The 27,277-nt window shown below is 36.0% G+C and overlaps 3 protein-coding genes across 6 annotated transcripts; 1 reads left to right on the top strand and 2 right to left on the bottom strand.

The window, feature by feature from the left end:
* Positions 1-823: 823 nt before the first annotated feature.
* Positions 824-3,842, top strand: LOC113309354 (probable protein phosphatase 2C 25). The gene is made up of 4 exons (XM_026557769.1): positions 824-1,449; positions 2,332-2,696; positions 2,889-3,125; positions 3,239-3,842. Exons 1-4 carry the CDS (start codon positions 1,149-1,151, stop codon positions 3,503-3,505), a joined length of 1,170 nt encoding a protein of 389 aa, XP_026413554.1. The 5' UTR covers positions 824-1,148; the 3' UTR covers positions 3,506-3,842.
* Positions 3,843-4,144: 302 nt separating this feature from the next.
* Positions 4,145-8,024, bottom strand: LOC113309355 (actin). Of its 4 annotated transcripts, none has more exons than XM_026557770.1 (5): positions 7,856-8,024; positions 6,332-6,404; positions 5,788-6,181; positions 4,973-5,586; positions 4,145-4,527 (listed from the first exon to the last, which is right to left on the bottom strand). In XM_026557770.1, the coding sequence occupies exons 2-5, from the start codon at positions 6,389-6,391 to the stop codon at positions 4,462-4,464; spliced, it is 1,134 nt and encodes a 377-aa protein (XP_026413555.1). In that variant the 5' UTR covers positions 6,392-6,404; positions 7,856-8,024; the 3' UTR covers positions 4,145-4,461. The 4 variants fall into 4 exon arrangements, with proteins under 4 accessions (XP_026413555.1, XP_026413556.1, XP_026413557.1 ...); XM_026557771.1 differs by having other exon boundaries at positions 6,332-6,401; positions 7,856-8,006; XM_026557772.1 differs by having other exon boundaries at positions 7,793-7,998.
* Positions 8,025-15,056: 7,032 nt separating this feature from the next.
* On the bottom strand, positions 15,057-16,789 carry LOC113309224. The gene is made up of 2 exons (XM_026557632.1): positions 16,195-16,789; positions 15,057-15,348 (listed from the first exon to the last, which is right to left on the bottom strand). Exons 1-2 carry the CDS (start codon positions 16,787-16,789, stop codon positions 15,068-15,070), a joined length of 876 nt encoding a protein of 291 aa, XP_026413417.1. The 3' UTR covers positions 15,057-15,067.
* Between the last annotated feature and the right edge of the window lie 10,488 nt (positions 16,790-27,277).

Here is a 27,277-nt window from a genome sequence, read left to right as displayed (position 1 = left end):
GCACTTGAATTGGACGGTTTTTATTAAATGTAGACTAAATATTTTTTTTTTGGACCTTCAAGATAATCATTTGAGATTTTTCTTTCTACGTCAATTTTCTGACTCCTCCGTCGTAACTGAAATCAAATACTCCTACTACTATCGTTTAAATTCAAGACGTGAAGTTGACTTTAACAAATGTTGGCAGTTGGCTGTTACAAATCTTGATGTTCACGATCTTAATGGCGCACTAGATCTGCTCACCACTAGTCACTGTCACCAAGGGCCTGGAGGTGAATGATATGGTCTTAGGTTCCGAACAAAGAAATAAATTATTGACAACTGTGTGACTTGAGTTTTCTTTTTTTTTTCTTGCCCAGCTCAAACTCAAATTATAATTGCATAATACAGATTTGTCCCAGTTAAAACCTCACTAATACGGGGTAATAAAGTCACATAGTGTTTTTTTCCTTTCATTTTGATCGAATTAATCAATTTTGAACTCATCATCATCGCCGATTACCAATAATTTTAGAATTGTACTGTAGTGGCATCCGGGATATCTCTAGAAATTGATGTACATTAAATTGCAGAATAACTGTAAAAAAAGAGTGTAAGAATATTCGCTCCGTTAATTTTCTTGATATGGGTGTAGAGGAGGAGGAGGAGAAGAAGGCAGAGATAGATGAATGTGCTTATCCGCTGACTTCCATTAAAGGATAGATAGATAGGGCGATAACAACGAAATGGCAATCTCGTAAATGACATAAGTATCCGCGGTTTAAGGGTAAATCATTCTTGAAAATTGGACCACATAAAGACTTGATTTTCTTTCCTTGTTTCTTCTTTTTTACAGTTCACAATTCACACAAGCCTTGCTGCCTCACTCTAACTTTCCCATTTTGGTAGTTCCTTCAATTCGAAGAAGAGAAAGAAAATAAAATAACTGTTCTCTTTCTGATCCAAAACCCTAACAATTACTCTTTCTTCTTTTTCAAACCCTAATTTTCACTTCTTAATCTCACTTCCGATTCTGCTTTCCACCACAATTCTTTGTTTTGAGCCTCATTTTTGATCCAACAGGAGAATTCTGATTGTCTGAAGATTTCTTGAAGAGGGAGATCTTTATAAGAATTGAAATAAGGGTTTCTTTATTGAGGAAATGAGGGATGTTTTCATGGTTGGCAAGGATTGTAGCAGTATGTTTACGTCCAGTCAGACAGTACGCACGTATGAACAAGGATGATGAGTTAGATAGTGGAATTGATGATTCTTTACTTTGGTGTAGAGATCTTGATCGTCATTCACTTGGAGAATTTTCTTTTGCTGTTGTTCAAGCCAATGAAATTATAGAGGATCATAGTCAAGTTGAGATAGGAAAAAATTCTACGTTTATTGGTGTTTTCGATGGTCATGGTGGTCCTGAAGCTTCTAGATTTGTTCGAGATCACCTATTTCTTCATCTTATGAGTTAGTACTTCTTTTCTCTTGAATTTTCTGTCATTTCTAACTATAATGCTAATTTAACTGTTCTTGTTTCGAATTCTCCGTTGATAGTTTTGCAATTAAAGGTTATTAATGGTGTTGGTTATGCTAGCCCTCCTGTGATATATACAAATACAATCTGTGGTGGTCAAAGTTTGAAGACTTTGGTTGGCTGTTTAATACTTATGACTGAGAGTCTTACGTTTTCTTGTCAACATCATTTTTCTTTTTCTGTTTTTTTTTTCCCTTCAAGAATTGGATCTGAGGGTTTCTAGTTTGGATCTAAAGTTCATCTGAATACAAAATAAATATCTAATAATATGCTTCCAAAAAAAAAAACAATCTAATAATACTTGCAAAATTATTGGTTTATAGCACTGAATTCATCTTATGGGGTTTGGTGTTGTTGCTGTGATCATAGTTTAGGAAAACTATAGCAAAATTAGATACTGCCTATCATTTAGATGGGCTTGAATGGGTTATGCATGAATGATGGTCCCAGGCTTTGTGGGATGAATTTCTATACAGGAGATGTCATTCTCATGAAGTCTTGGAGCATTTTAAAACTTGGAATCCATACTTGATGATTGGTAGAAATTTAAAAAACTATCTGGTATGATGTTAGATGATAATCAACTTATATGATAGGGCTAAATGGCTTAGGAATATATTGGTATCTATAAGGGATTTATTCTGGCTCTCTAGTTTCTATCCACAAACACTAGTTTGATGGTTTTGTACAAGGAGATACTTGCGCTGTTGCCAATTACACTTTAGTTGTTGGTTTGAGAATTGAGGATTTTACTTGCAACAATCGGCATTTTTGTTGTTCTACAATCTTATGCTGGATTCTATTTTTTTTTTCAGGACTTGCTCGAGAAAATGGAAACATCTCTGAAGATGTTCTTGGGAATGCTTTTTCTGCAACAGAAGATGGGTTTCTTACCCTTGTGCGTAGGACATGTGGAATAAAACCTCTTATTGCTGCCGTTGGGTCTTGTTGTTTGGTGGGAGTTATCTGGAAAGGAATGCTATATATTGCAAACTTGGGTGATTCTCGAGCTGTTATAGGTTCTTTAGGTAGGTCAAATAAAATAATTGCTGAGCAATTGACTAGAGATCATAATGCGAGTTTGGAGGAAGTCAGACAAGAGTTGAAGTCCCAACATCCTGATGATTCACAAATTGTAGTTTTGAAACATGGTGTTTGGCGTGTTAAAGGCATCATTCAGGTTGGTCTTCTAAGCAATTGCTAATATTTCTTGCATTCAAACCGATGTATGGTGCAGACAAAAATTTACCACCAGTTAGTAGTACCAATAATGATCATAATATATATTAGAGTGTTGGATAGATCTTATATATCCCTACTACATTAAATGCTTGTACTATCATTTAGAATATTTCCATGTTTGCCTTTCTAGGTATCTAGATCTATAGGGGATGCGTATTTGAAGAGGCCAGAATTTTCTCTGGATCCATCATTCCCTCGTTTCCGGCTCACAGAACCCCTCGGCCGACCTGTGCTGTCAGCTGTACCATCCATATATACAAGAGCTGTACGTCCACAAGATAAGTTCCTGATATTTGCATCTGATGGGCTTTGGGAGCATTTGACGAACCAGGAAGCTGTTGATATAGTTCATAAGTCCCCAAGATCGGTAAGCTTTTTTTTTTTTTTCTCCAACCTTAGGTCTGACATATATCTTTTAAAGTCCAATCATAATCTCAGTTTCTCACTTTCTATATTCTCTTTTATCTTCCTCTGGTGCAGGGAATAGCAAAAAGACTCGTTCAAACAGCTCTTGTGGAGGCAGCAAGGAAAAGAGAAATGAGGTATTATGACCTTAAGAAAGTTGAGAAGGGTATTAGGCGGTTCTTCCATGATGATATTACGGTTGTCGTAATTTTCCTAGACCAAGATGTGCTCGGAAAGACTGCAGCTTTTCCAGAAATGTCAGTACGAGGATTCATAGACTCTGTTGGACCATCTGATTTTTCTGTTCTCGAGGGGAGCAATATGACTCCAAACTCTGCATAGTAGTACCATACTTAGTCACTGGAGTTCCTTTTAAGTTTCCAGGTTCAGCTTGTCCTTTCTCTCTTCCATGTGTATTTTTGCGTCCACAATTGGTGGTGGTTTGTTTTTCTTCCGTTTTGGTTAATTTCTTTTGTTTGTAAGTTGAACCTGATTCCAGTCTCTTCTATATTCTATGAAGTCAGAAGACTCATAACATCAGTCTTACCAAGCAGAACTACAACACGTGTTGGTTTGTTGGATGATTATAGGTGAACCACCATGAAACGGTGCAATTCAGTTTTTCATTGTATGATTGAATAAATATGGTAATTTTTTTATAGAACTTTTGCTGCAATTACGACTCTAGTAAAATAGTTTTAACTTTTCAGCTATTATGTGCAAACTGCAAACTGGCCTAGTCGGGGAGAACCAACAGAGAGCCAACAGAGATCAATAGAGGAGGTTTGAAGCATCGATCAAAGATCTCTAAAATTTAAATTTAAAACTTTCTGTCTGTGAGATTGGAATGTGCTAGCAATTTTTATTTCAATTTTCCTGCTATTCCAGTTTTACTTTTATATTAGCATCAGAGCTCATCAAAGTATGTTTTTGGTCCCCAGTATGTTTTTGGCCAAGTTTGAGAAGTTTAAAGAATCTATGTCGTGAAAAATATTTTTATTGAATTTAAATTGGTTAAAAGGAATCTAGAGAAGCAGTGAACCGCATTTAATGTTTAAACCCAAACCACAGCAGTACCTTAATACACATCTTCTAAGGAGAAATAATAATGAAAAAATTGGGTTTTAGGACCCTTCAACATCATTCATTGTACTGACATAAAAATGAGAGGAAGGCTTAGAACCAAAATGATATATGAGGAAGAAATAGAAGTAACAAGGCACAATAATATCCCAGAGGCATTAAAAACGACAATACTTTTTTCTTCATCATCCACATCTCTTTAGTGTACCATCTCATTAGAAGCATTTCCTGTGAACAATTGATGGACCAGATTCATCATACTCAGCCTTGGCAATCCACATCTGCACTCAACAAGCCAGAGAGATTAACGTCTAAACAAGTAACTCGTGTCCATGCAAATAACAGCATATATGTGTCAAAAACTTTCTGCCAAACGGCCATGCCTATTCTTGTAACTTGACTTAAGACTAAACTATCTTTGCATAACCGTGATCTTAATTCATTTCGACCATATGGAGTTCTCTACCAACTTAAGGTGGGTGGGGTGCTGGACAATGAGTGGCACTGACCCATAAAACAAGCTGCTGGATAAAATCATACTTGTCCAAACCAATAATATACATAACAATACTTACCTATTCCATATTTTGGTTAACAGTTGGCCATTCTGTATAGAGGGGTTTAGGCTCAACAAGATTTTTTATCTGAATTTTGGGTTTAGGTTCAATAGGTTTACTAGCATATAAATGCGGAAGTATATCTAAACAAAATTAGAAATTACGCTACCTGTTGGAAGGTGCTGAGGGATGCCAAGATAGATCCTCCAATCCAGACACTGTACTTCCTCTCTGGGGGAGCAACGACCTTGATTTTCATGCTGCTTGGTGCAAGTGCAGTGATCTCCTTGCTCATCCTATCAGCAATACCAGGGAACATAGTGGAACCACCACTGAGAACAATATTTCCATAAAGATCCTTCCTGATATCCACATCACACTTCATGATAGAGTTGTATGTAGTCTCGTGAATTCCAGCAGCTTCCATACCGATCATTGAAGGCTGGAAAAGAACCTCAGGACAACGGAAACGTTCAGCTCCAATGGTGATTACTTGACCATCAGGTAACTCATAGCTCTTTTCAACAGATGAACTGGTCTTGGATGTCTCTAGCTCTTGCTCGTAGTCAAGAGCAATGTAAGCTAGCTTTTCCTTCATGTCTCTCACAATTTCCCGCTCAGCAGTGGTGGTGAAAGAATAACCGCGCTCCGTCAAGATTTTCATCAACGCATCAGTGAGATCACGTCCTGCGAGGTCAAGACGCAGGATGGCATGTGGTAGGGCATAACCTTCATAAATGGGAACTGTATGGCTGACACCATCCCCAGAATCCAAGACAATACCTACAAAAATCAACAGAACACATGCACATGTCACTATCAGCATGTATCTAATCTATAGCAGGTCAACCAAATGACAAATGTACACGAAAGGTCTTGTACAGTATCATTATCCTTTACTTGGTGCAGTAATAACTTGTGGGATTCACATTTTAATACCGAAGTTTTGCTTTTACAAGGATCAACAGGAATTGAGCTGCTTACCAGTAGTACGACCACTGGCATATAGAGACAGAACAGCCTGGATGGCAACATACATGGCAGGAGTGTTGAAGGTCTCGAACATGATTTGAGTCATCTTCTCACGATTAGCCTTTGGGTTGAGAGGTGCTTCAGTGAGGAGAACTGGGTGCTCTTCTGGGGCCACACGAAGCTCATTGTAGAAAGTGTGATGCCAGATTTTCTCCATGTCATCCCAGTTGCTCACAATACCATGCTCAATTGGGTATTTCAAAGTTAAGATACCCCTCTTTGATTGAGCTTCATCCCCAACATACGCATCTTTCTGTCCCATACCAACCATCACACCGGTGTGGCGAGGGCGACCGACAATACTAGGGAACACAGCCCTTGGAGCGTCATCTCCAGCAAATCCGGCCTGTATAAAATGCAAGTTTAACGTCAAAATTAAGATTTGTGAAGCAAAATGTGATCAAGTATATCAGCTTAAGTGGTTACGGTATGGCCTGTCAGAATAACTAGTGCGATAAAGATAAAAGTTCTTGAGGGGGAAGTCCAGGTTTTGTACCTTGACCATTCCCGTTCCATTATCACAGACGAGGGGCTGAATATCCTCAGAGTCTGCCATCTTCTATAGCCTGCTGAAAATTAATGGAAAACCAACTTCAGAGCATAAAAACATGATAATAATAGATAAATACTATAGTGTCCCCATAATTGCAAACCACATCGATATAGTCACATTTTCATTTTCATTTTTACATCACTTTCATGAGAAGAATTGGTTAGTTCCCATATAGCATGTTAAACAATAAAAGCTAGGCAAGAATTTCACCAGCACCAATCTATCTTTATTTTTAATCAAGTATATGTATAACAAGGCTGGGAAGCAAGCTCAGGCGGAAATGGCAGTGGCTAATATATGTGCACAGCTTCATTGTTTTCACAGTTGTGTCAAAATTGATTATTATAATAACGGAAAATTCAGTTCCTTGTTTTTTGTAAAATTCCATCAGAATGAAAAAGAAAATGAACATCAATTGAATATTACATCAATGAAAAAGAAAATGAACATCAATTGAATATTCCATCAGACACACATAACCATTTGAATATTAACATGAGATCGGGGTCACATAGGACACTAAATATAAATTGTATAAACATCAATTAATTTTCGAGCAAAATGGAATTTAAAATATTTACTGTTCCTAGAACCTATTTGTGGGAACAAACACTGCACAGGAAGAACAATAACCAGCAAGATTTATTCAAGAAGGAATAAGTTTAATCGTAGTTCACTGCAAAAATGGGTGCTCATTCATCAAGGATTTAGTTTAAGCTAGTAAATTATCAAAAGGAGATAGGAGGAATCGATGTTCTTAGAAATTGAACCCCTCTGAGTGATGACCAGACATTGTAATTCCTAAACCGATAATCATAAAAATCAATAGATCAGGATGGAACAAGGAAATCCAGGAGGGAGCAGAAATGCGAATTGTAGCCGTACAACCATAAAGTAAATACTCAAAACTATATGGTGGAAAAGAAAAATAAGGTGCCAAAAGAAACATGATCAACAATACCAAAAGTAAGACCAGCAAGGTATAGATCAAAGTTTATCCAACACAACCACTAGAGGTAATTGATCTCCTCTTACCCTGATAAGGGTAGAGTAGCACACAATGTCACAAAAAATCAGGATGAACAATTGAACATGATGACAGAAGATGATTCTCGACAAATTAGGGTCGCATTAAAGGTAGAAAATGCAAATGTCCCCATAATGTGAAAGATGGCATTCGTAAAACGAAAATTAACACCACCAAATTTTAATTTTGCTTAAAAAATCTCAAACAATCGACCACCATAAAAATTAATATCTGAAAAATCTAGATCCAAACACATTTCATTGATGGATCCATCTCAATAAATCAATTATGACAATCCAATTCTTAATAGTCGAAACACATTCAGCTCAGACAATGTTTACAGATAAATGATGCAGAAAAAAACAACAACCATATACCTAGAATCTAACGCAGATGAGGATAATGAAACAATCGACTTCAAATGGAAAAGGAATTTTTACCAACGAAACCCTAGATTCTGCGTTCGTGAGTCTGTAAGCCCTCCCACTTACTATCTCTATTATCTCTTCCTTCTTCTTCTCTCTCTTAGTTGCAGAGAGGTGGTGGTGCTCGTCCCGTTTGTGTTTAAAAAGGAAATATTTTGTCCAAATGAAACTCCACCTCAAATGAAATTCGTCTTAAATAAACCACAAATTCACTTTCTTTAATCGCCACCGTTTGTAGTTTATGCGGTCCAGATGTGCTAATGGTACAGCTAGGTTTTTGTGTGATGACTTAGATTCACATTCTCTTTCTCCCATCCATAATGATGTCTTTGCCCCCATGTCCATTGCGAAATCACAAGGAAACCGTATATTTGCTTAAAGGGTAATCTTGGTAGAATAGCTCTCTTTCTTTCAACTTATGTCGATGGAGTACTCTTATTGTCGTAGTTGGTTTTTTTTGGGTCTATAATGGGGACAACGGTCATGACATGTGCATGGATATAATGGGTGTCTCGCATTTTGCCGGAAGTGGTGTATGTATATTTGTCCCTGGTCACAGTCATCAACAATGTTGTAACTCGGAAACACAACAAATATTTGGAAAAGTGCATTGTTCAAGGGCTCGGTTTCAGGATTTTTGCTTTCACTACTTCGGGGGAACTCGATGGAGATATTATAGATTTTTTTGAAAAGATTGCAAAATTACATGACCAGTCATGATGCGAATGTCAGAGTGGGAGATTTCCTTTTTCACATATTAGAGGTTGTCATTCAAAAGAGATTGGAACGCACATTTAACTTTTTGTAATTTTTTTTTCCTTTTTATATTTTTTATTTGGGCTCTTTTATTTGTTTTGTTTTTCAAGAAAATAAAATATGTAGAGGTATGCAACTTACAAACCTAAAAACTATGCTAGAAAAGAGAAGAATTTCCATCCCGATACAAGTGACCCCACGGTACAACCACAAAATGTCTAACCAACTCAACTCTTGGACATTTACAAAAGAATCCCATATTAGTTCAGTACCTCAATGGAAAAACAAGCAATATGGTTAAAAATGTCTCCTTGAAATGCGTGGAAGATTTGCTGGAAAAACATCAAACAAGAAATAACCTCTTGGTTGCAATTGTGTTTAATTGTTAAAAAATGTAATGGTTTTACAATCTCAATTTATCAAATATCAAAGTATCATGTTTTCAACGTTTCTTTTGAAGATTTTTATTAAAAGAAATTGTTTCTCAACCGAGAATTTGGAAATACCCGGAGTGATACTCGTGCTTACTTTTCATTATATCATTTGTGTAGAACAAGATTCATGAAAAGCTTCCACATTGTAAGATTTGTCGTACCCATTAGACTTGCTTTATTTTGGCAAGTTTAAGATCCTTTAAAATGAAACAGTCCTATGCACATTACCAAAGATGTAGCATTTTCATATTTAATCATCCAGAAAATATGAATGTCGCTTAACAACTGGCAACGGGCTTTCTACATATATTACCACAAGTGCTCATTTGAATATTGGTTGGTTGTACACTAATTATATTAATTGTGGTGTATTAATATTATATTCGAAAGAGTTTTTCGATTTATTTCAAAAAAAGTAAATACTTCTACATCGGTGATTGCAGTTATACAAGTACATAAAAACCAAGACATGATTATGAGCATAATTTATCTATCTCTAACTTATGACCTTTTATACGTTAGTTATGTGTCACTATATAATTGTTAGAATAATACTAAAGTGAGGTTTGGATGAGAAGACATCTTCTTCGTTCACCAAGAGAAAGCACTTTGATGCACTATTTCTTGGTTAAAATAGAGATAAAAAACTAAGACGAGATGGGAGAAAATTGCATCATTATGACCTTTGGATAACTGTGGGTGGAAACTCAGTTTTCACATAAATAATACTTTGTGGAAATTTGGTTACCACCGATGCCAAATATTGACTTTGACCAACATGCAACGCAGTTTTCCGTTAAAGCCAATATCACAGATGAAGAATTAATAAAATCAAGATATCGAGCGAGAACATAACGTAGTAGAAGTTAAAAGATTAAAAAAAATTATTTATTGTTTGTGCCTTTCTTAATGATCTGGGGATGTGAAGTCAAATTTTATTTCGTACTTACACTTGTCTTAGGATCGTGTAGGAATTCATACTCAGTTTAAGATCATATATGAATTCATATTCGTTTAATATCGCGTGGGATTTAATCATGAATTAAATTTGTGTATCACATTCGTTTTAAGATCAAAAATCGTCCACTCATTATAAGATCGTGTACAAAGTTGGTAGATATTAGAAATTATTGTTCAAACAAAAAATATATATCGACGCACAAGGAACCACAGTTAGCACGAGCTAAGTCATGCTTTCCAGCAGTACATATTTGGAGTTCCTATCAGTATCAAATTTTACTACCATAGTGGTCGTTCATTGTTAGGTTATAGCCAAACATAACAACCTTAATGCATCATAATGTTTGTTCCGGGAAGATATATTCCACAAAAAGCAACATCAATTTACGTTAACATGGCGCATATACAACACTTTAAAAACTTGTTTGGTAACTAGTCAGGAAGTAAAAATTATTCTCATAAGTCATAAGTAAAGTTTTTTCCTTTCACAAAAAGAGTATTTTTATGATTTTAGAAGTCATTTTAAAGAGAACCATCAAATAGTCTGATGGTTCTCAAGTTTCCTCCAATAGGGATGTTGGATATCAACTCATGTAATAGCATAAATCATAGGCTAATGTACCTAGATGCAGTTCTAGGGACCACTGTTCTATGTAAAAAAGTCATTCTTAAATTCAGTCCCAAACTACTTTTGACTTTATGAGTCATTAAGCCGAGAATTTCTTAAGATTTAACCCATGAGTCGGAAGTGTTTTCTATCAAAAAAAAAAGTCACTTCAAATTTTTGTCTCAATTAACTTTTGACTTTCAACTTATTCAGTCGAGAACCTTCTAAATAGGCTAAGTCTTATGGGCAAGATTTGGCTTCTAGATTAGACAAAAAGCATTGTCTATTCTTCTCTTCTACTTTTCTCTTCAGATATATCTCAAACTTTCATTAAATGGTTAAGCGCAAAAATAATCAACTTTTCGCTGTTTAGTTCGGCGTCGATTGGAATATTCCATGGTATATGTGTTGTTCCATTCCACAATAGTAAGAAAAATGTTTACTCGTTGTTTGGTTTTGCGACTAACATGCTAGGATAGAATTTCTATAAGACTTAGAGGGTTATTCTAGCTGACGTGAACTTCCTATCTAGATGCTAGATTGGAAGACCATAAAATTAAGCCTAACGCATAAACTGGAAGATCTTTTGGTAAATTACAAAATGGTCCTTGGATAACCGAGTGATTTTCCTAGATAAGCCGAGGGTTGAGTTGTCTAACACAATACAACAGTCCTGCAAGATGGATTCAAAATCCTAGTTTAATTGGGGGCCATAACTTCTAATTGGGGGCCATGAAATTTTGTTTGCCCCCAAAATTTTTCAGGGGTGTAAAAATCGGAAGATGAACATACTATTTTACCCTTGATTAATATTTTTTTTCTTCAAGTAACGACCCTTCACCGACATTAACGACAGTTTAGGGTCGTCATATACATCATGATCAAAACAATAACGACTCTAAACCGTCATACACTAACGACTCTTTTTAGAGATTAACGACAGTCTATAACGACATTTCTAAAACATTAACGACTGTTTAAGTCGTTAAATGCGTAACCAAAACAGTAACGACCCTTCAAAAGGGACGTCAGGGAATTGATCATTTTTATGACGACCCAAAACTGTCGTACATTTCCGCCACTAATGAATCTTCGACAGTTTAGAGTCGTCACTTAAATAGTCTAAACATTAACGATTGTTGAGGGTCGTCAATGAATTTTTTTAATACCCTGACGATTTTTCATAACCTGGAAAAGTTGCAGGTTTGAGTCGTCATTTTTGGTGTCAATACATTGACGACTTTCTAGAGTCGTTGGGGTATACATCCCTCGACATTGACGACTATTTCTCTGTGTTGTGACATACATCCAATTCATGGGAGAATTTAAGATAATCTTACCATCAACACAATCATCTTTGTTGCTTGAACCTTCCCCAACATCATTTCCCCTACTTGAATTACTCACTTCTAAAAACCCTAAATTTTTCTCCAAAACCTCCTCTTCTTCTTCTCAACTCAAACAACAACAACAACAAAAAAAAAAAAAAAAATTGATTCTAAAACCTGAGTTTAATCTAACATAATCTAAACTAATTAACCTAACTTAATTAAATTTTAATACTAATCATTCAGGAACAGTTTAGCCATTTAAAAATATTTTGGTTAAAGGTGACTCAATTTGAGTTTTAATTATTTTTTTTGTCTTTTAATGGGAGGCCCCTAATTGTTTTTTGAGACCAATTAAACTAGGTTCAAAATCCTTCTTTCTTTGGGAGATTCACTTTATCACTTTTTCTGGTGGGGAAAACGGAGAGTAATAATTTGGGGAGATGGGAAAGAAATGGAGAAGGAGATAGCCAACTCATCATTCCATTTCAATTCTTCCAACAGTCTGGAGATCATGTCGGGTTGTTCATTGACACGTGCCGCATCATTGTTCAGCACGTGATTAGGTCACACTTCCTCCATACCAGGTCCTCCACAAGGAATCGGTCAAAATACCACCATACATGAATTCACGTTTCAAGTTTCAACTTTTAACCCCTACTCCACGTTCTTAAGATATTGGGAATGCAGTTATACTGATCATAACTTAAGTGACAGGAATATGATGAAACTCGGTTGTTAACTTGTTAATCTTGCAACAAGCTGCTTTGTTATTTTAATCGTCAACTAGCTGCTTTGTGATAGTTGCGTTCAGACTTCAGACTCCATATTATGCTGCCGATCGATTAGCGAATAAGACACTATTCTTGTTCTGTGTTTTTAAAGGAAGATTAAAATATACTCGGATGTCAAAGTGGTAGGAAGCGCCAGATTTGCAAACCAACGGGTGCTAACCGTCTAAGAGCAACTGCAGTGGTGCGATCAAAACCAAAGATCAAAGATCAAAAAAAAGACCAAAATTTGGGTTTAGTCCGTGGTGTGACGCAACGGTACATGATTAAAATTTCGTCAGGCGGACTTTAAAAGTCCGCCCCATTAAAATTCCATCAGGCGGACTTTAAAAGTCCGTCCCATCCTTTGTAAATTTTAACAGGCGGACTTTAAAAGTCCGCCCCATTCTTTGCAAATTTTAACAGGCGGACTTTAAAAGTCCGCCTCATTCCTTTTTTTTTTTATTTAATTAAAATTTCATCGGGCGTAATTTAAATCTCCGCCCATTAACAAGCGTACTTTAAATTTACGCCCAGCATCAAGCGTACTTTAAATTTACGCCCGACTATATTAGAATTTGGGATTTGGTCGCGACCATATTTGGTCTGGAATTTGATCTTTGGTCCAAATTTGATCTTTACTCCGTCCCACTGTGTTAGGATCTCATCCCATAAATTTGATTATACTCGCCCACTGTGGATGCTCTAAGCCACAGCGTAAAACTAAACACAAGCTTCTGAGGACTTGCTGTTACCCTCCCCAAGAAATTGGCAGACGTAAGTTGGTTTCAGCTTTGACAAAGAAAAAAAAAAGACGGTTTGTTTGTCAAATCGGAGAACTCAAAAATAAAAACAAATAATCAATCTTGTATAGTGGGCATTCGAGCGGAAGATGTATTTATTAAGTGGAAGAAATGTTCTTCAAGCCTCCTTGATCTCGATTGGACTTGCTTTTTCTTTTTTCTTTCTTTTCTCGTGGGCTAGGATTTTCTTCTTTCTTCTTGTAAACGTGTTTCGGTCTTTGGTGGTTGTAGTCTATCTACTGCTTGTGAATTGGCATGCCTTCCATCCATGGAATCTTCTTTATTGAGAGAAAAAGCAACTTCTGCGACAAATTATTTTTGTAGAAATGTGTCACTGGAATTAGACAAATCTTGGCCGTTTTCCTTTTTCAGGGGTTAGTCCACGAGTGAGTTTGGGGGAGTTTAATGTATTTTGAATCTTGGAGATTTTGAGAGAGTGTAAGAGAGTGTGGGGAGTTTGAGAGAGTTTGGTGTTTTGAGTGTGGGGAGTTTGAGAGACTCTCCAGAAATCTCTACTTTTTTGAGAGATTTTGAGTGAGGAAAAAATACACTATAAACTCTGTAGAACTCCCCAGAACTCCCCCCAAAACACCAACTCCCTATCATTCTAATTTTAACGACTAACAGGGAGTTTGAGAGTTTCTTTCAAACTCCCCCACGACTAACAGGGTTTTCTAGGGAGTTTGGGAGACTCTTCTAAATTCTCCCACGACTAACAGAGATTTCGAGAGACTCCTTTGAACTCCCCCACGACTAACAGGAAAAAACCAAACTACACCCAACTCCCCCAACTCCCTTGAGGACTAACACCCTGTTTCTTTTTTCTTTTTCTTTGATATTGCAAATCTAGGCCTATTCAAACGGTTTCCATCTAAAACCGTTATCTCAGTCTATATATCGTGCTAACATGTTAATATCTCATTAAATGGCATATCGTGGATACAGGGAGATTATAATTATGCCCTTTTTTGTACATGTGGTGGAGACATAGGAAATAACGCCACACGTGTAAGCTTTAGCAGCGTCCATCTAAGATCTGGATATCTCGATGATTTCCAAAGATTATGATTTTCATTATAAAACATCATTTCTCTAACAACACAGTAAACCTTGAATTAGGTCGAGAAGAAAACAATTTCTTTCCCAATTTGTTTTCATTTTTGGTCAGCTGTAGATGTTGAAATTAGATCGATGAATTGGTAGAGCTTGAGAGGGATTATTACGAATTTAAGAATGAGGTTGAGTTGGATTGAGATTAGGCAGCAAAATTAAATGTGTTTTTGATGGAGATGGGTTTAAATATGCAGTCATGGTCGAGAATCAGTGAAGAGATTCAAGGGTTTGATAAATCAAAAAAGAAATTTGGAATCAGCAGATTTGGGTTTTGTAGCGAAGTTGGGGCAAAATTAAAAGTTGGGTCTTTTTTTTTTATAACGAAAGAAATTTTATTGAGCTTTTTAGCTTAAATTAGCTTGTATGTCTTTTGCCAAGAGACTACAAATATCAGAATTGAAAGACTCATATGCTTCAATGTTTAAAGCCGTCCCTCTTACTGATTTAACTATAGTATCAGCAACTTGATATCAGTTCTACCAACAAACGAAAAATGCAACTACTGAAACAAGACATAAGGTTTTTGATCTCTTTTATTATGTTCCTATTCTCCCACTGAATTAGCAGATTTCTTCCAGTGATAGATTGGATGACTAGCTTTGCATCAGCTTCAATATGGATGTGATTTAGCCTTTTCTCCTTTGCCCAAGAAAGCGCTTCTCTCACAGCCATACATTCTCCAGCCTCCGCACTTAATACTCCATTTTCATAACTCCCTTTGATGCCTTTGCAGGAACCTGTATGATCTCGTATGACAAGACCAGTGCCCAACTGGTTAGTATCAGTGTCAAAAGAAGCATCAACATTAATTTTATTAATACCTAGCAGAGGAGGCTTCCACAAAGTATCATTATCAACAGGTTGTAATCTAGAATGAGAATCAAGTTCATACATATAAGGAGATGGATAATAAAAGATTTTATGCATAGAAGAAACTGGGTTTAGTGATACTCCCTGAAAGACAACATCACATCTGCCTTTCCAGATTATCCAAGCACCAATCATCAAGGTGTATAACAGTCTCTCTTCTATATGAGAATTGTTGGGGAACCTGCTTATTACCCACTCTGAAATTGTATGGAACTGTTGTCTTACAGTGTCTATGTTTATGTTGATCTCCTTCCATACTTTCCTTGCATGACTACACTCAAAGAGAATGTGTTCCATAGTTTCATCAAAGTGACCACAAATGTCACAATGATTATCTATGTCAACATTATATCTGGCTTGCTTGTTTTTAGTATTGTGAATATCTCTGATACACTTCCATGCAAACATCTTGATTCTGTGTGCTGCTCTACATTTCCATAATCTTCTCCAAACCATTTTATTAATTAAAATGCCGTTAACTTGTACTTCTCTGTCAGTTTTAGCAAGCAAATTATATGCACTTTTAACTGAGAATTTGCCATCCTTCTTAGATTTATCAATGAAGATATTTTGTATTTTCATGGAGGTGCTACTATCAAACAACTGATTGAGAAGAGTAATGTTCTACATATTTGTGTATGGTATCATTAGTTCAGCAACTTCACCATAAAATCTGAAATTTTCATTTTGAGGAAGTGGTGGATGATTCATACCTGAGATCCATTTGTCTTGCCATATTTTGGTGTCTTCACCATTATTTACTTCCATGAAATAATTTGGCTGCACAATCTTTAAGCCCTTAGTAATTCCATTCCAAGTGAAGGAGCAGTTTTTTGCTTCAATATTTTGATGAAGAATGTCTTTAGTTTTGAAATATTTGCTGCTCAAAATCTGCACCATTAGATGACTTGACTCAGTGCAAATCCTCCATGCTAACTTGGTCAGCAAGTCTAAATTGAGCTTTTCCAGATCTCTAAAGGCAAGGCCTCCAAAATCTTTGAAAACACACAAATTCTGCCATGCAATTGGATTGGAGCCCCTGTTGGTTTTGTGTCCCCGAAAGAACTTCCTTTCAATTGTTGTAAGCTGACTTATGAGATTGTCGGGGAGTTTAAAGGTGCCCATTTGATAAACTGGAATTGAGTTAAGGACATGTTTAATCATGGTACCTTTTCCAACTTGAGAGAGATTAATTGCAGACCAAGTAGATAATCTTGTTTCAAAACTTTCTTTGATGCTCTTGAAAGCCTCTTGTTTTGAGTGACCCACAATGAGAGGAAAACCCAAGTATTTATCCTTAGAAGACATTATTTTAACTCCAAGAATATTTGTAATAGTCTGTGCAACTTCAGGTTTGGTCTTCTTACTGAAATAACTGCAGATTTTTCAAAGTTGATAACTGGTCCTGATTGAGAGATGAAATTATGAAGAACTTCCAATAAGTTGTTTACTGAAGTGAGGTTTGCTTGAGTGAAAATCAAGCAATCATCTGTAAAAAGAAGATGATTAATGGATGGAGCAAGTGCAGCCACTTTAATACCAGGAGTTAATTTATTTTCTTGAGCAACAGATAAATGCCTAGAAAGAAATTCCATTGATAAGATAAATAAGTAAGGAGATAGGGGATCTCCTTGTCTTATTCCTCTTGTAGGAGTAAATTCATCACAAGGACTACCATTGAGCATAACTGAGAGAGTTGTAGTACTGATGCATTGATGAATAAGAGTGCAGAAATCATCACAAGAACCAAAATACTACAGAACTTTCAATAAGAATGGACATTCAAGTCTATCAAAGGCTTTAGACATGTCAATATTGAGAGCAAACCATCCAATTTGACCTCTTTTTTCATAGAATGAATGATTTCTTGAGCAATAACTGTGTTATCTTGAATGAGTCTACCTGTGACATAAACTGCTTGATAGGGAGACACTATCTTGGACATGAGTGGCTTCATTATGTTTAATAAGATCTTTGAAATGATCTTGTAAGAGGTGTTACATAAGCCAATAGTCCTATAGTCAGATGCGCACATTTCCTTTTTATTCTTTGGAATCAAAGAAATATAAGTCTTGTTAAGCTGCTTTGGAATGAACTTAGTTTCAAAAAATCTAGAAACCATGAGGCAAACATCATTACCTACTATTGTCCATTGAATTTTATAAAACCCATCTTGAAATCCTTTTGGACCTGGAGCACTCTAATTCTCCATACTTTTGAGAGTATTAAAGATTTCTTGTGACGAAGGAATGCAAGTAAGACTGGAATTATCTTCTGCAGAAATAATGGTTGGTAGGATGTTGTAGAGACCTTCATCTAGGTGAGGATTTGATGTTGTACTGATTTCCTTAAATTGCTGGGTGAGGTGAGCTAAAATTTGTTCTCTTGTTTGAAGCCAAATACCATCATGGTCTTGTATGGAATCTATGTTGTTTCTTGTTCTCCTCTTGTTTTCCTTTGTATGAAAGTACTTACTATTATAATTCAATTCCTCCATGAAACTATCTCTTGACTTTTGTTGATAAAAGTCACTTTGAATCTTGTGCCACTTGTTCAACTCATTGTTGATTTGTAGAACTTCATCTTGTACATGGGAGGTTTGTGTAGATTCTTGAAGAATCTTTAAATCCTGTTGCGGTGAATTGACTTTTTGGTTGATTTCTCCAAAATGCTCCTTATTCCATAAAAAGAGATTCTTCCCAGTGACATGAAGCCTGTGATTGAACTGAAAAGTAGGAGAGCCTTGGACACTAGATTTCCAAGAATTAGCAATGACAGTAGAACAACTTTCATCATTTAACCAAGTTAAAAAGAATTTAAAGGGTTTCCAACAATCTGGGACAATGGCATCAGTAACAAGCATTATGGGACTGTGATCACTACCAACTTGAGTCAAATGCAAGAGTTTAGCATTAGGAAAATAAACAGACCAGTTACCATTACCTAAAGCCATGTCTATTCTAGATTTCTTAGTGCCTGTACCTAAATTGTTTTTGGTCCAAGTATAACTCTTTCCTACATAGCCTATGTCCTCTAGTCCACAATCATTAATAATACAATTCACAAAACCATCAGAAGATGAAGAAGCTGCACTAGTATCTTCCATTAGATAAAAATTTAAATCACCTAACACTATCCAAGGATTATTATTTGCTCTACTAATCCCGTGAATAAAATCCCATTGTTCCCTTTTCTTAGTATAATTGCTATAGCCATAAATACATGTTAACAAAAACTCAGGCTTACTTGGGCCACCTTGAACAATAACATTGAACATATTGCTAAAAGAATCAACCACATCACAGGTAAAACCATTCTTCCAAAGAAGAACAAGACCACCAGATAGTCCTACAGGCTCTATATAAGCTGAGTTTGGGTATTGATACTTTTTAAGAAGAGGAAGGCATTTGAGCTGGCTAATTTTTGTTTCACAAAGGAAGATTATATATGGGTTTTGAGTCCTAATAAGATAGCTCAGGTGATCTCTAGTATTGAATTTGTTAAAACCTACATTCCATGAGATAACCTTCATTGTAAACACTTCACTTCTCCAAAAACTATTAAAGATAATGAGTGAAACTAAACCTATCGAAATAATAACTTTTAGGAAATAAGTGCATTTAATGCCATGCAGAATGATGATAATCTTACGTAAAATTTTCAACCTATCAAAAACGAAAGCAAAGAGAAATAAGATGGAAATATTTAAGAAAAGGAAAAGTATAGGGAGGGCATTAGTTGAAAACATGTGTACCTGTATCTTCTCATGTGCATTATCAGCTTGAACTTCATTCTCTTTGATCATTTGGGAGGCTTGGTTGTCCGTGTTGATATCAGAAGCATTGATAATAAAAGATTCTTCATTAATTCTGATTCTTTTCCCCAATCTTTTGTCTTCAGTATTTTCATTGTCATTCTTCTTCAACATAAAGTCCATATTTATGACTTCACCATCCTTTAGGTGAACAAAAGAAGTAGTCTTGATAAACTTCTTTGTATTTGCTTTGGCTACTGGAGCTTTGCTTATTCCAACCTGAGAAATGTTCTTCCTGATTGTGCTTGCTTTGCTAAAAAAAGTAGGGTTTTTCATGCGCCTTGAGTAAAAATTCCTTTGCTTATTTGCAAGCAACTTTACAGTGCTTAATAACATAACACTCAGAGCATATTGCTGGAGGCTGTCTTTCACAGTAAAATTTGATCCAGCGGGTAATTCCAGCATTGGTGATGACTTTTACACCTCTTCTTAAAGGATGGCACAAATCAACATTAACACAAACTTTCACCGGATCACTGCCAATTGGTACTGCATCTTTTGGATGAATTGCAACCACTTCGCCAAGAATATCACCCATCTTTGTTACAGAATCTACATTCATATGTTCAAGCAATAAGAACTTTACTTGTATCCAAAAGTGTTGGAAACCCCAGTGTTTTTCTGTGTAAACCAATTCAGAAATATAGTCATGAACCATTAGCAAATGTCTATTGATGTTCCATGGCCTTTTAGTGATTACTCGATTAAGGTGATCCCATTTGTTAAACTTAAAAATCATCAAGTTTGGCTCAACCTCAATTATTTTGACTTCTTCAGCAACAATGAAGAGCCATGTGAATTTGATGAAGTTTTCCGCAGTTTCAGCTTTCATTCTCCCTTCTAAAATCACCATGCCTATATCGCTTGCTTCCCATTGAGATTCTACTTCTTCAGAACTCTCATTATTTGAAAGGAAAGTCACTACTTCAGAGGTATCACCTAAGTCTAGAGTTGCTTGTTTGAATTTGTTCACTAGATCTCCTAGATTGCTAGAACTGCCTTCCTCCATAGCTCTGTAGGTGTTAGGGTTTGGTTTCTGGTTGCAAGTGAAGGAAGAAAGATATATTGGTAGGATATGAGTATTTCCAGTGAATATGGAAACACTAGTTATTTCTTTTGGGATAATATCTCTACAATAATGGGAATAAAGTGATTGTAGGATGACTTTTTCATGGTAAGTTTTACAGCTGGGTAACTGCATTGAGAGCAAAAGAAGGTAACAAAAAAGCCAATCAGTCCTACAGTTACGCCTTTTGACTTTTTTTTGAATTTCTTCCAGAGTGGGACAAGCTTCCGATTTGTGATTTTGAGTTGAAACATTCCGATTATTTGTTCTTCTTCCATTTCATACAACTGATATCACCACGGACAATCATTGCATTCAAACGCTTAGCAAACCTCCCAGCAAACGCCTTGATCAAAACAAACGATAAGGCAAACGCCATTACTAGAACAAGCTGTAAACACATAATGGAGACACAGGAAAGAAGATTAACAGTTCATGGATAGAAATAAAAACTTTGTAAACTAAAAAGAAAAATAAAAGTAAAATAAATGAAAACAATCTAAGAAAGAAGATACAAACTCTGATAATAAGTAAAAGAAAAGTGTAGCATAATCAACCAGATGATACAAAGACTATCATAGGAGAAGTGTAGAAAATTATATCATGGGAATGAAAGGTGAACTGAGTTGTAAAAAAAACTATTTCGCCTGATTCACAGAGCAAGAGAGAGAAAAATATTGAAATCCTCACGAAAAAAAAGTTGGGTTGTTGCTGCTGAGAAAATTAAAAGTTGGGAAGACCAATTGGTTGATGCGGTTGATAATGAGGACTAAATGGTAAAGAGTATGAATGTTATAAGGGTCGGGAATTATGGGTTTGTTTGAATTCGTGAGTCATTGCAGGGAAGGAGATGAGACAAGGGTTAAAGAACACACTAAATTATTCTTTGCTAACATCAAATCGTGCACACAACATGTTTAGGAAATGCCTGAGTGCTAGATGAAGTTGTTATCGTCGTGAAACTTGGGTTTGTGTTATTGATGTGAATGGGGGATTGAAAGTGGTTGTATGTTGTTGGTTCGATGTTGAATGATTGTTAATTGAAAGCTAATAGTGTTGGTGGATGTTCATTGGTATGGCTGTGGAGATGGTGAGCAACAGTGTGGGGGATGAATGAAGTTTGAGCTAGTTATTTTGACATGGATTTGATGGTGGGTGAACTGGTGGTAGTATGCAGAAACTACAGTAATGGAGTAATGAGTTCAGGAAAGAGAATTGGTTTGCTTCTATGGGTTTGTATGAGTGTACTTACAGAAATGGTGATAAAATGGTCTTGCTGCAAACTACTTAGGGCTATATGATCCAATTGGAGGAACGGGTGGTGTTAGAGCATTGCTCGGTCGAACTCACAAGTGTTGTTATCTCATGCTTGTTGTCAAATTTAGTTGTCAAAACTATATCTGATTTCTAGTCTACAATTAGTTAAGTCTCGGATTAGGATAAAAATGTAGTTGAGAAACAGAGGATCACGGCAGTCATCATTGCGTTCTACCATTTGAAAGCGAAGATCAACCGAAGATTTTGGAGAACTTCATCAATAAAAGGTAAGTGAAGACTGAACCACCTATTTCTCAAGTTATATTCACTTTTCTATCATTCGAGACGATGTCACATAACTAATTAGACTATCATGCATATATAAGAATTTCGAGTCGAAAACTAATTACCAAGTTAAGGGACTTCTCGAAATATAATGACTAAGCTTAATGAACATTTATTCATACATGATGAATTTCGTTCAAGCAAAATTCATTGTTCGGAATCAAAACCATGATGCAAGTTTTATCATTCGAAAATAGCCTAGAACATCGATATGTGTCATTGATGTTATTCGGGAATATTTCGAATCGATTTAGAGAGAAAATTGTTATAAGTATGAACCCATATTACTTGTACTTGTACACGTAGAAGATTAGCTATATATCGACTTATAGATTGGTGATACTCATATTCTTATATATATATCATATGAAAAATCTGTTTAACTCGTGAACCAGATCGGTATGCATACTCGTATGCAAACCATTTTGGAACTATGGTTACGAAACCGGGATTAGTATTCAAACCGGTACACGTACTAAAATGGTTCTGTGTTCCCGAACTCGGTTTAGTACCATACCTGAACGCAAACCAAAATAGTTATGTGAACTCCGGAACCGGTCATAGTCTTAAAGTTTCCAAACCGGTACGTATTCCTAAATAGTTCTATCAACTCCAGAACCTGGTTTGGTTTAATGTTTACAAACCGGTACACGTACTCTGACTAACCTGAGTCACGAACGATTATGGTATTTGTACTTTGTGCATTTTCTAACCATGTCGATTATCTTCAAGTGCGATTAAATTATTTCTACGAGATAAATAGCATTTGATTAATTCTCTAAAACACTAGACTTATTTGATCACATGATTGCGGCTCAAGGATAATGTCTTATGTGTTCATGAAAATGAGTATTAAGCTTTTAAGTTCAAATCGGATGGTTTCGGCTAACCATGTTGAATATAGTCTTTGTACACGGTTCGGTTACGGTTTCACCTAACCAAAGTGTATATCTTTTTTATATAAATCAGATTCAAAGATTCATCTTACGCTGAATATTGTTTTCTTGGTTCCAAAGCTATCTTAGCTTAAACCTAAAGCAACCGATGCTTTGAATGTTTATAAAAGGGGAATTTCAAGCAACTGGGATCTTTGAATCCCGACACTACTTTTTGGTGTGTCCTAGTTGTATATAGAGTCGTCCTCTTCCTAACCCTTTTAGGGTTTAGCGACTACAAAGACTTCATAGGGATTCGTGAAGCCAGGTCCAGCTATCTTTCCTTGATAACTCGTGTACCCTGATTTTGATCGATTGTTGAGATACTCACTTGATCAATATAGATAGTAATCATCAAAGTTCTCTTTGTCTCAAACTTTTTTAATTCCACAGGTTTTATACTTGTGAGGTGAACAATAATATAGGCTGCACTTCGGGTTGCATAAGTCCAGATTTTGAGGCTAGATAAACTTTGTCCATTGCTATCGATTTCCATCACCTCTGAACAAACTATTTGATTGTAAAAGGAAATTATATATATGATTAATCTGTAGGAGGCAGATTGGTTCAAAGTCTTCAATTAAGTTGAAGCAACTCTTAGTTGGTGTGACATCAACTAAGGGAATCAATTGCGCGGAAACCTCCTGGGACTCAAGAGGCGTAAGGAGCACAACTGTACCTTAATCGGTGGGATACCTTTTAGGGATCAACTACATTCTAGTACGAAGTTAATTGGTAGTAGGCTAGTGTCTGTAGCGGCTTAATATAGTTTGGTGTTCAATCTGGACTAGGTCCCGAGGCTTTTCTGCATTTGCGATTTCCTCGTTAACAAAACTTATGGTATATGTGTTATTTATTTTTCCGTATTATATTGTGTATCTTGATAATAATTGAAATATCACAGGTTGTATGTTGATCAATCATAGTAGATACATCCGACCTAGTTTGTTGGATACAACTTGATTGATTCTTGGACATTGGTCTTTAGTACCGTCCAAGTTATCTCTCTGTGATTAGGTTCGAGAGAGAGAGAAATATAACTCTAGATACTATTCCTTGATTGAGTTTAAATCTCGGAGTTGTATTGAGTTTGTCCATACATATTTCCTAAGAAAAAAGTGGTGGTGAATTTTGGACCCCCGCGTTTTCAGCTGGTCAATATTGGCTAGAAATGAGGAAGAAGCAAGCGCAATGGATGTGACAGTTTGGTTGAGATGGGTGTGGATTGAAGTTGGGTTTCTGTGGTTCAATAAGGAGCTATTTCTAGAAGCCAATAAGAGTCTACGTATGAACTGGTGGTGTTATGGGTTATTACGACTTGAATCGTGTTGTTTTGGAGAAGAGGTTATTGATGTATGGTGTTGGTCGTGGTTGGTTATGAATTCAGGTTGCAATGGAAGGTGTTGCATGATAGACTTGGAAGTGTTGGTGTTTGAAGTATATGCTTCCGTAGAAAATAGTGTTACTTTTATGTTTTGAGTCTGAGTTACAAGATGGGAAGTTAGGTTCAAAGTTCAATTGAAATTATATGGAGGCTAACAAGAGTATAATATGAGTTGTTTTGCACTGTAGGGATATATGGTTAGAGTATGCTATGCTTGATGAATAATGCTTTGGTCATGAGCTAGGTGTTGCTGCTAGTTACGGGTTTGATGAATTACATGCCATCATGGCACTACATATTTGCACAAGCCTGTGCAACTCATACCAATCAGTCGAGTCAGACTAACTGACTCTGTCTGATTTGAAGAAAAAACAATGACACATACTTGAATCATTGATTCAATGGACTATTCTGTCATTTTAAGTCCACTTAATTGGGCTAACTTTCCATCCACTTTTTTTTCTTCTTAAACTTTCAAAACGGGCCTAGTTTTGTAAGAAATAAAAAAATGAGCATAGATTTGAAAAGCACAAAAAAACAGGTTTATTTTTGTAAATTTCCATTAATCCATCCGGTGAAACACTCGATTTCAAGAGACATTTATCTTGTGTCAGAATTCTTGAATCTTTACTATTCTCTTATTTAGGGGCGGAGCTTAATTTTTTAATGTTGTTGTAACGTGGTAATAAAAGTTCGTTCAAGTCAGACTTGTGAAGATTCTATTCCAGACCTAATACAAAACTAAAATTGAAAATATGCAAAAGATGATAACAATATTACGAGAGACTGGGACTCAGGATTTCACCATAAAACTTATTCATGCGATTCATATATTTATTCTAGACATATATAGCTCAAATAATGGCTAGTGTCTATCGCGGCTTAATACAATTAGTTGTTCAATCTGGACTAGGTCCGGTGTTTTTCTGTATTTGTGGTTTCCTCGTTAACAAAACTTCTGGTGTTTGTGTTATTTCTTTTTCATTATATTGTTTATCTTTATAATTGAAATATCACAGGTTGTGTGTTGATCAATCATAGTAGAGACATCCGACCTAGTTTGTTGGATACGACTTGATTGATTCTTGGACATTGGTCTTTGTGATTAGGTTCACAAATTCAATTTTGTAAACGTTCTAACTGTAAGAGATAGAGTTTAACTCTTGGAGTTATATTGATTTTGTCCATACAGATTGCCTTAGAAAAAAGTGGTGGTGTAATTTGGTACCCCCGCATTTTCAATTGGTATCAGAGAAGGCAAACACGTTAAAACCTAACAAGTCTGTGAAGCAGTATGACTATAGAAAGGAATGCAATATCGATAAGTGTACCTCCAACATTCGATGACACAAATTACTTATGATGGAAAATTTTTTTGCGTTCCTTTTTACAAACCCGTAACTTTGAGACATGGAAACTTGTAGTTATTGGATACAATGCACCAACAGTTGTTGTAGACGAAGATACTGTTGCGAAGCCATTGATACAATATATTGAATCCGAGATAACTGTTGCAAAGTATAATTCAGACGGGTTATACACTATTATCCACGCCATAAGCCAAGATCTTCAGCACCATGTGACTTCGTACATTAAGTCTAAAGATGCTTGGAATATCTTAGAAACCATATTTGAAGGTGATACCTCAGAGAAAGAAGCTAGGCTTCAAAACCTAAATTATGACTGGGAAAATCTTCGTATGGCTGATAAAGAATCGTTTGATGAATTTAATCAAAAGATGTCTGGAATTGTTAATGCATGTTTTGCGTTAGGGAAGACTATTCCCCAAAAGAACATTGTAATGAAAATTCTCTGATCTCTACCAGCAAGATATGAGTCTAAGAAACATGTCATCATAGAAGGAAATAACCTTGATACTCTTTCCAGGAATACTCTTGTTGGAAAGTTGAAGATCTTTGATCATGAACTATAATCCAAAGCCGGAAAGGATATTGTGTTCAAAACACTGAAAAACATTAAAACTCTTAAAAGTGAAAGTGTTGACAATTCTGAAGATGATCTTGTTGATTTTGATTTTGTAGATGAAGATCTTGATAACTCAGTATCATTGATCACATGACAGTTTAGATAACTTCTTAGGAAGAGAAATAAACGATTCTCCAGATAAAAACATGCAACGTCAGCTAAGCCACATAATCGTATTTCTGTCAAAAATAGAGACTCTAACGATACTGACGATGAGGATATGCCATAGTGCTTAAAGTGTAAAGGGATCGGTCACTTTGCCAACGAGTGTCCAAATTGTAAGAAATACACTGGTAACAAGAGTCTTGCTGCAACACCTGACGAAACATATGATTATTATGATTCCGAAGAGGAAGATGGTTCAAGTGTAGCACTCTTGGGAGAAATTTTCAATTTTGATAATTGTAGCAATACTCATATCAATCTTGATAATTTAATTGATGACTCTTTATCAAAATCACTGGAGGATGGAATGGATTTTCGTATACTAAAGAAAATTTTGTTGATGTTTCAGGTACCTTGTGTCTAGCTGTGTAACGCCCCACTTAGAATTCTAGGTCGGTCGCCCTAAAATCCCAAGTGTGACATACTCATGGACCGTTTTACACACTCAAACCGTCATACTCATGGACCGGTTTACACGCTCAAACCGTCATACAACAAATGAAGATCGTGCTATTGTATGGAGCACATTGACAATAATCCATTAATAAAATAATTTATCTAAATGAAGTTGATAAAGAAAATTATAAATCGAAATGAGCCTTCTAGAAACAAAATAAAATAAAAATAAAATAATCCTCGACTTGCAGGTCGGCCTCCCAGATAAATGCGAAGAACATATTTAAAAGAAACAAGGTCACATCTTTAAAAGAATTCAGTAAAATGTTTAGCTAATTTAACACCTTAAATTATGACGAAGTAGCTTTTCGAAACAGAAATGCAATCTACAAACTAGGTTACTCCACGATCACGGGTCTCCTGAAAAAATAGTAAATTGGGTCAGCCC

Source organism: Papaver somniferum, chromosome 9 (assembly GCF_003573695.1).
Source record: "Papaver somniferum cultivar HN1 chromosome 9, ASM357369v1, whole genome shotgun sequence".
In the NCBI taxonomy this organism is placed as follows: Eukaryota; Viridiplantae; Streptophyta; class Magnoliopsida; order Ranunculales; family Papaveraceae; genus Papaver; species Papaver somniferum.
Note: the sequence above shows the minus strand (reverse complement) of the source record. Positions and strands in the feature narration are given on the sequence as shown.

What these genes read in the sequence shown, in the direction of transcription:
- LOC113309354 (XM_026557769.1), top strand. Translation starts at nt 1,149, where the DNA reads ATGTTTTCATGGTTGGCAAGGATTGTAGCAGTATGTTTACGTCCAGTC. An exon ending in GTGTTAAAGGCATCATTCAG is followed by an intron (nt 2,697 to 2,888) that starts GTTGGTCTTCTA and finishes TTGCCTTTCTAG; the next exon opens with GTATCTAGATCTATAGGGGA. An exon ending in TTCATAAGTCCCCAAGATCG is followed by an intron (nt 3,126 to 3,238) that starts GTAAGCTTTTTT and finishes CCTCTGGTGCAG; the next exon opens with GGAATAGCAAAAAGACTCGT.
- LOC113309224 (XM_026557632.1), bottom strand. Translation starts at nt 16,789, where the DNA reads ATGTCTTCTAAGGATAAATACTTGGGTTTTCCTCTCATTGTGGGTCAC. An exon ending in GCAAGACAAATGGATCTCAG is followed by an intron (nt 15,349 to 16,194) that starts GTATGAATCATC and finishes GAGATCATACAG; the next exon opens with GTTCCTGCAAAGGCATCAAA.
- LOC113309355 (XM_026557770.1), bottom strand. Translation starts at nt 6,391, where the DNA reads ATGGCAGACTCTGAGGATATTCAGCCCCTCGTCTGTGATAATGGAACG. An exon ending in ATGGAACGGGAATGGTCAAG is followed by an intron (nt 6,182 to 6,331) that starts GTACAAAACCTG and finishes CATTTTATACAG; the next exon opens with GCCGGATTTGCTGGAGATGA. An exon ending in TGCCAGTGGTCGTACTACTG is followed by an intron (nt 5,587 to 5,787) that starts GTAAGCAGCTCA and finishes TGATTTTTGTAG; the next exon opens with GTATTGTCTTGGATTCTGGG.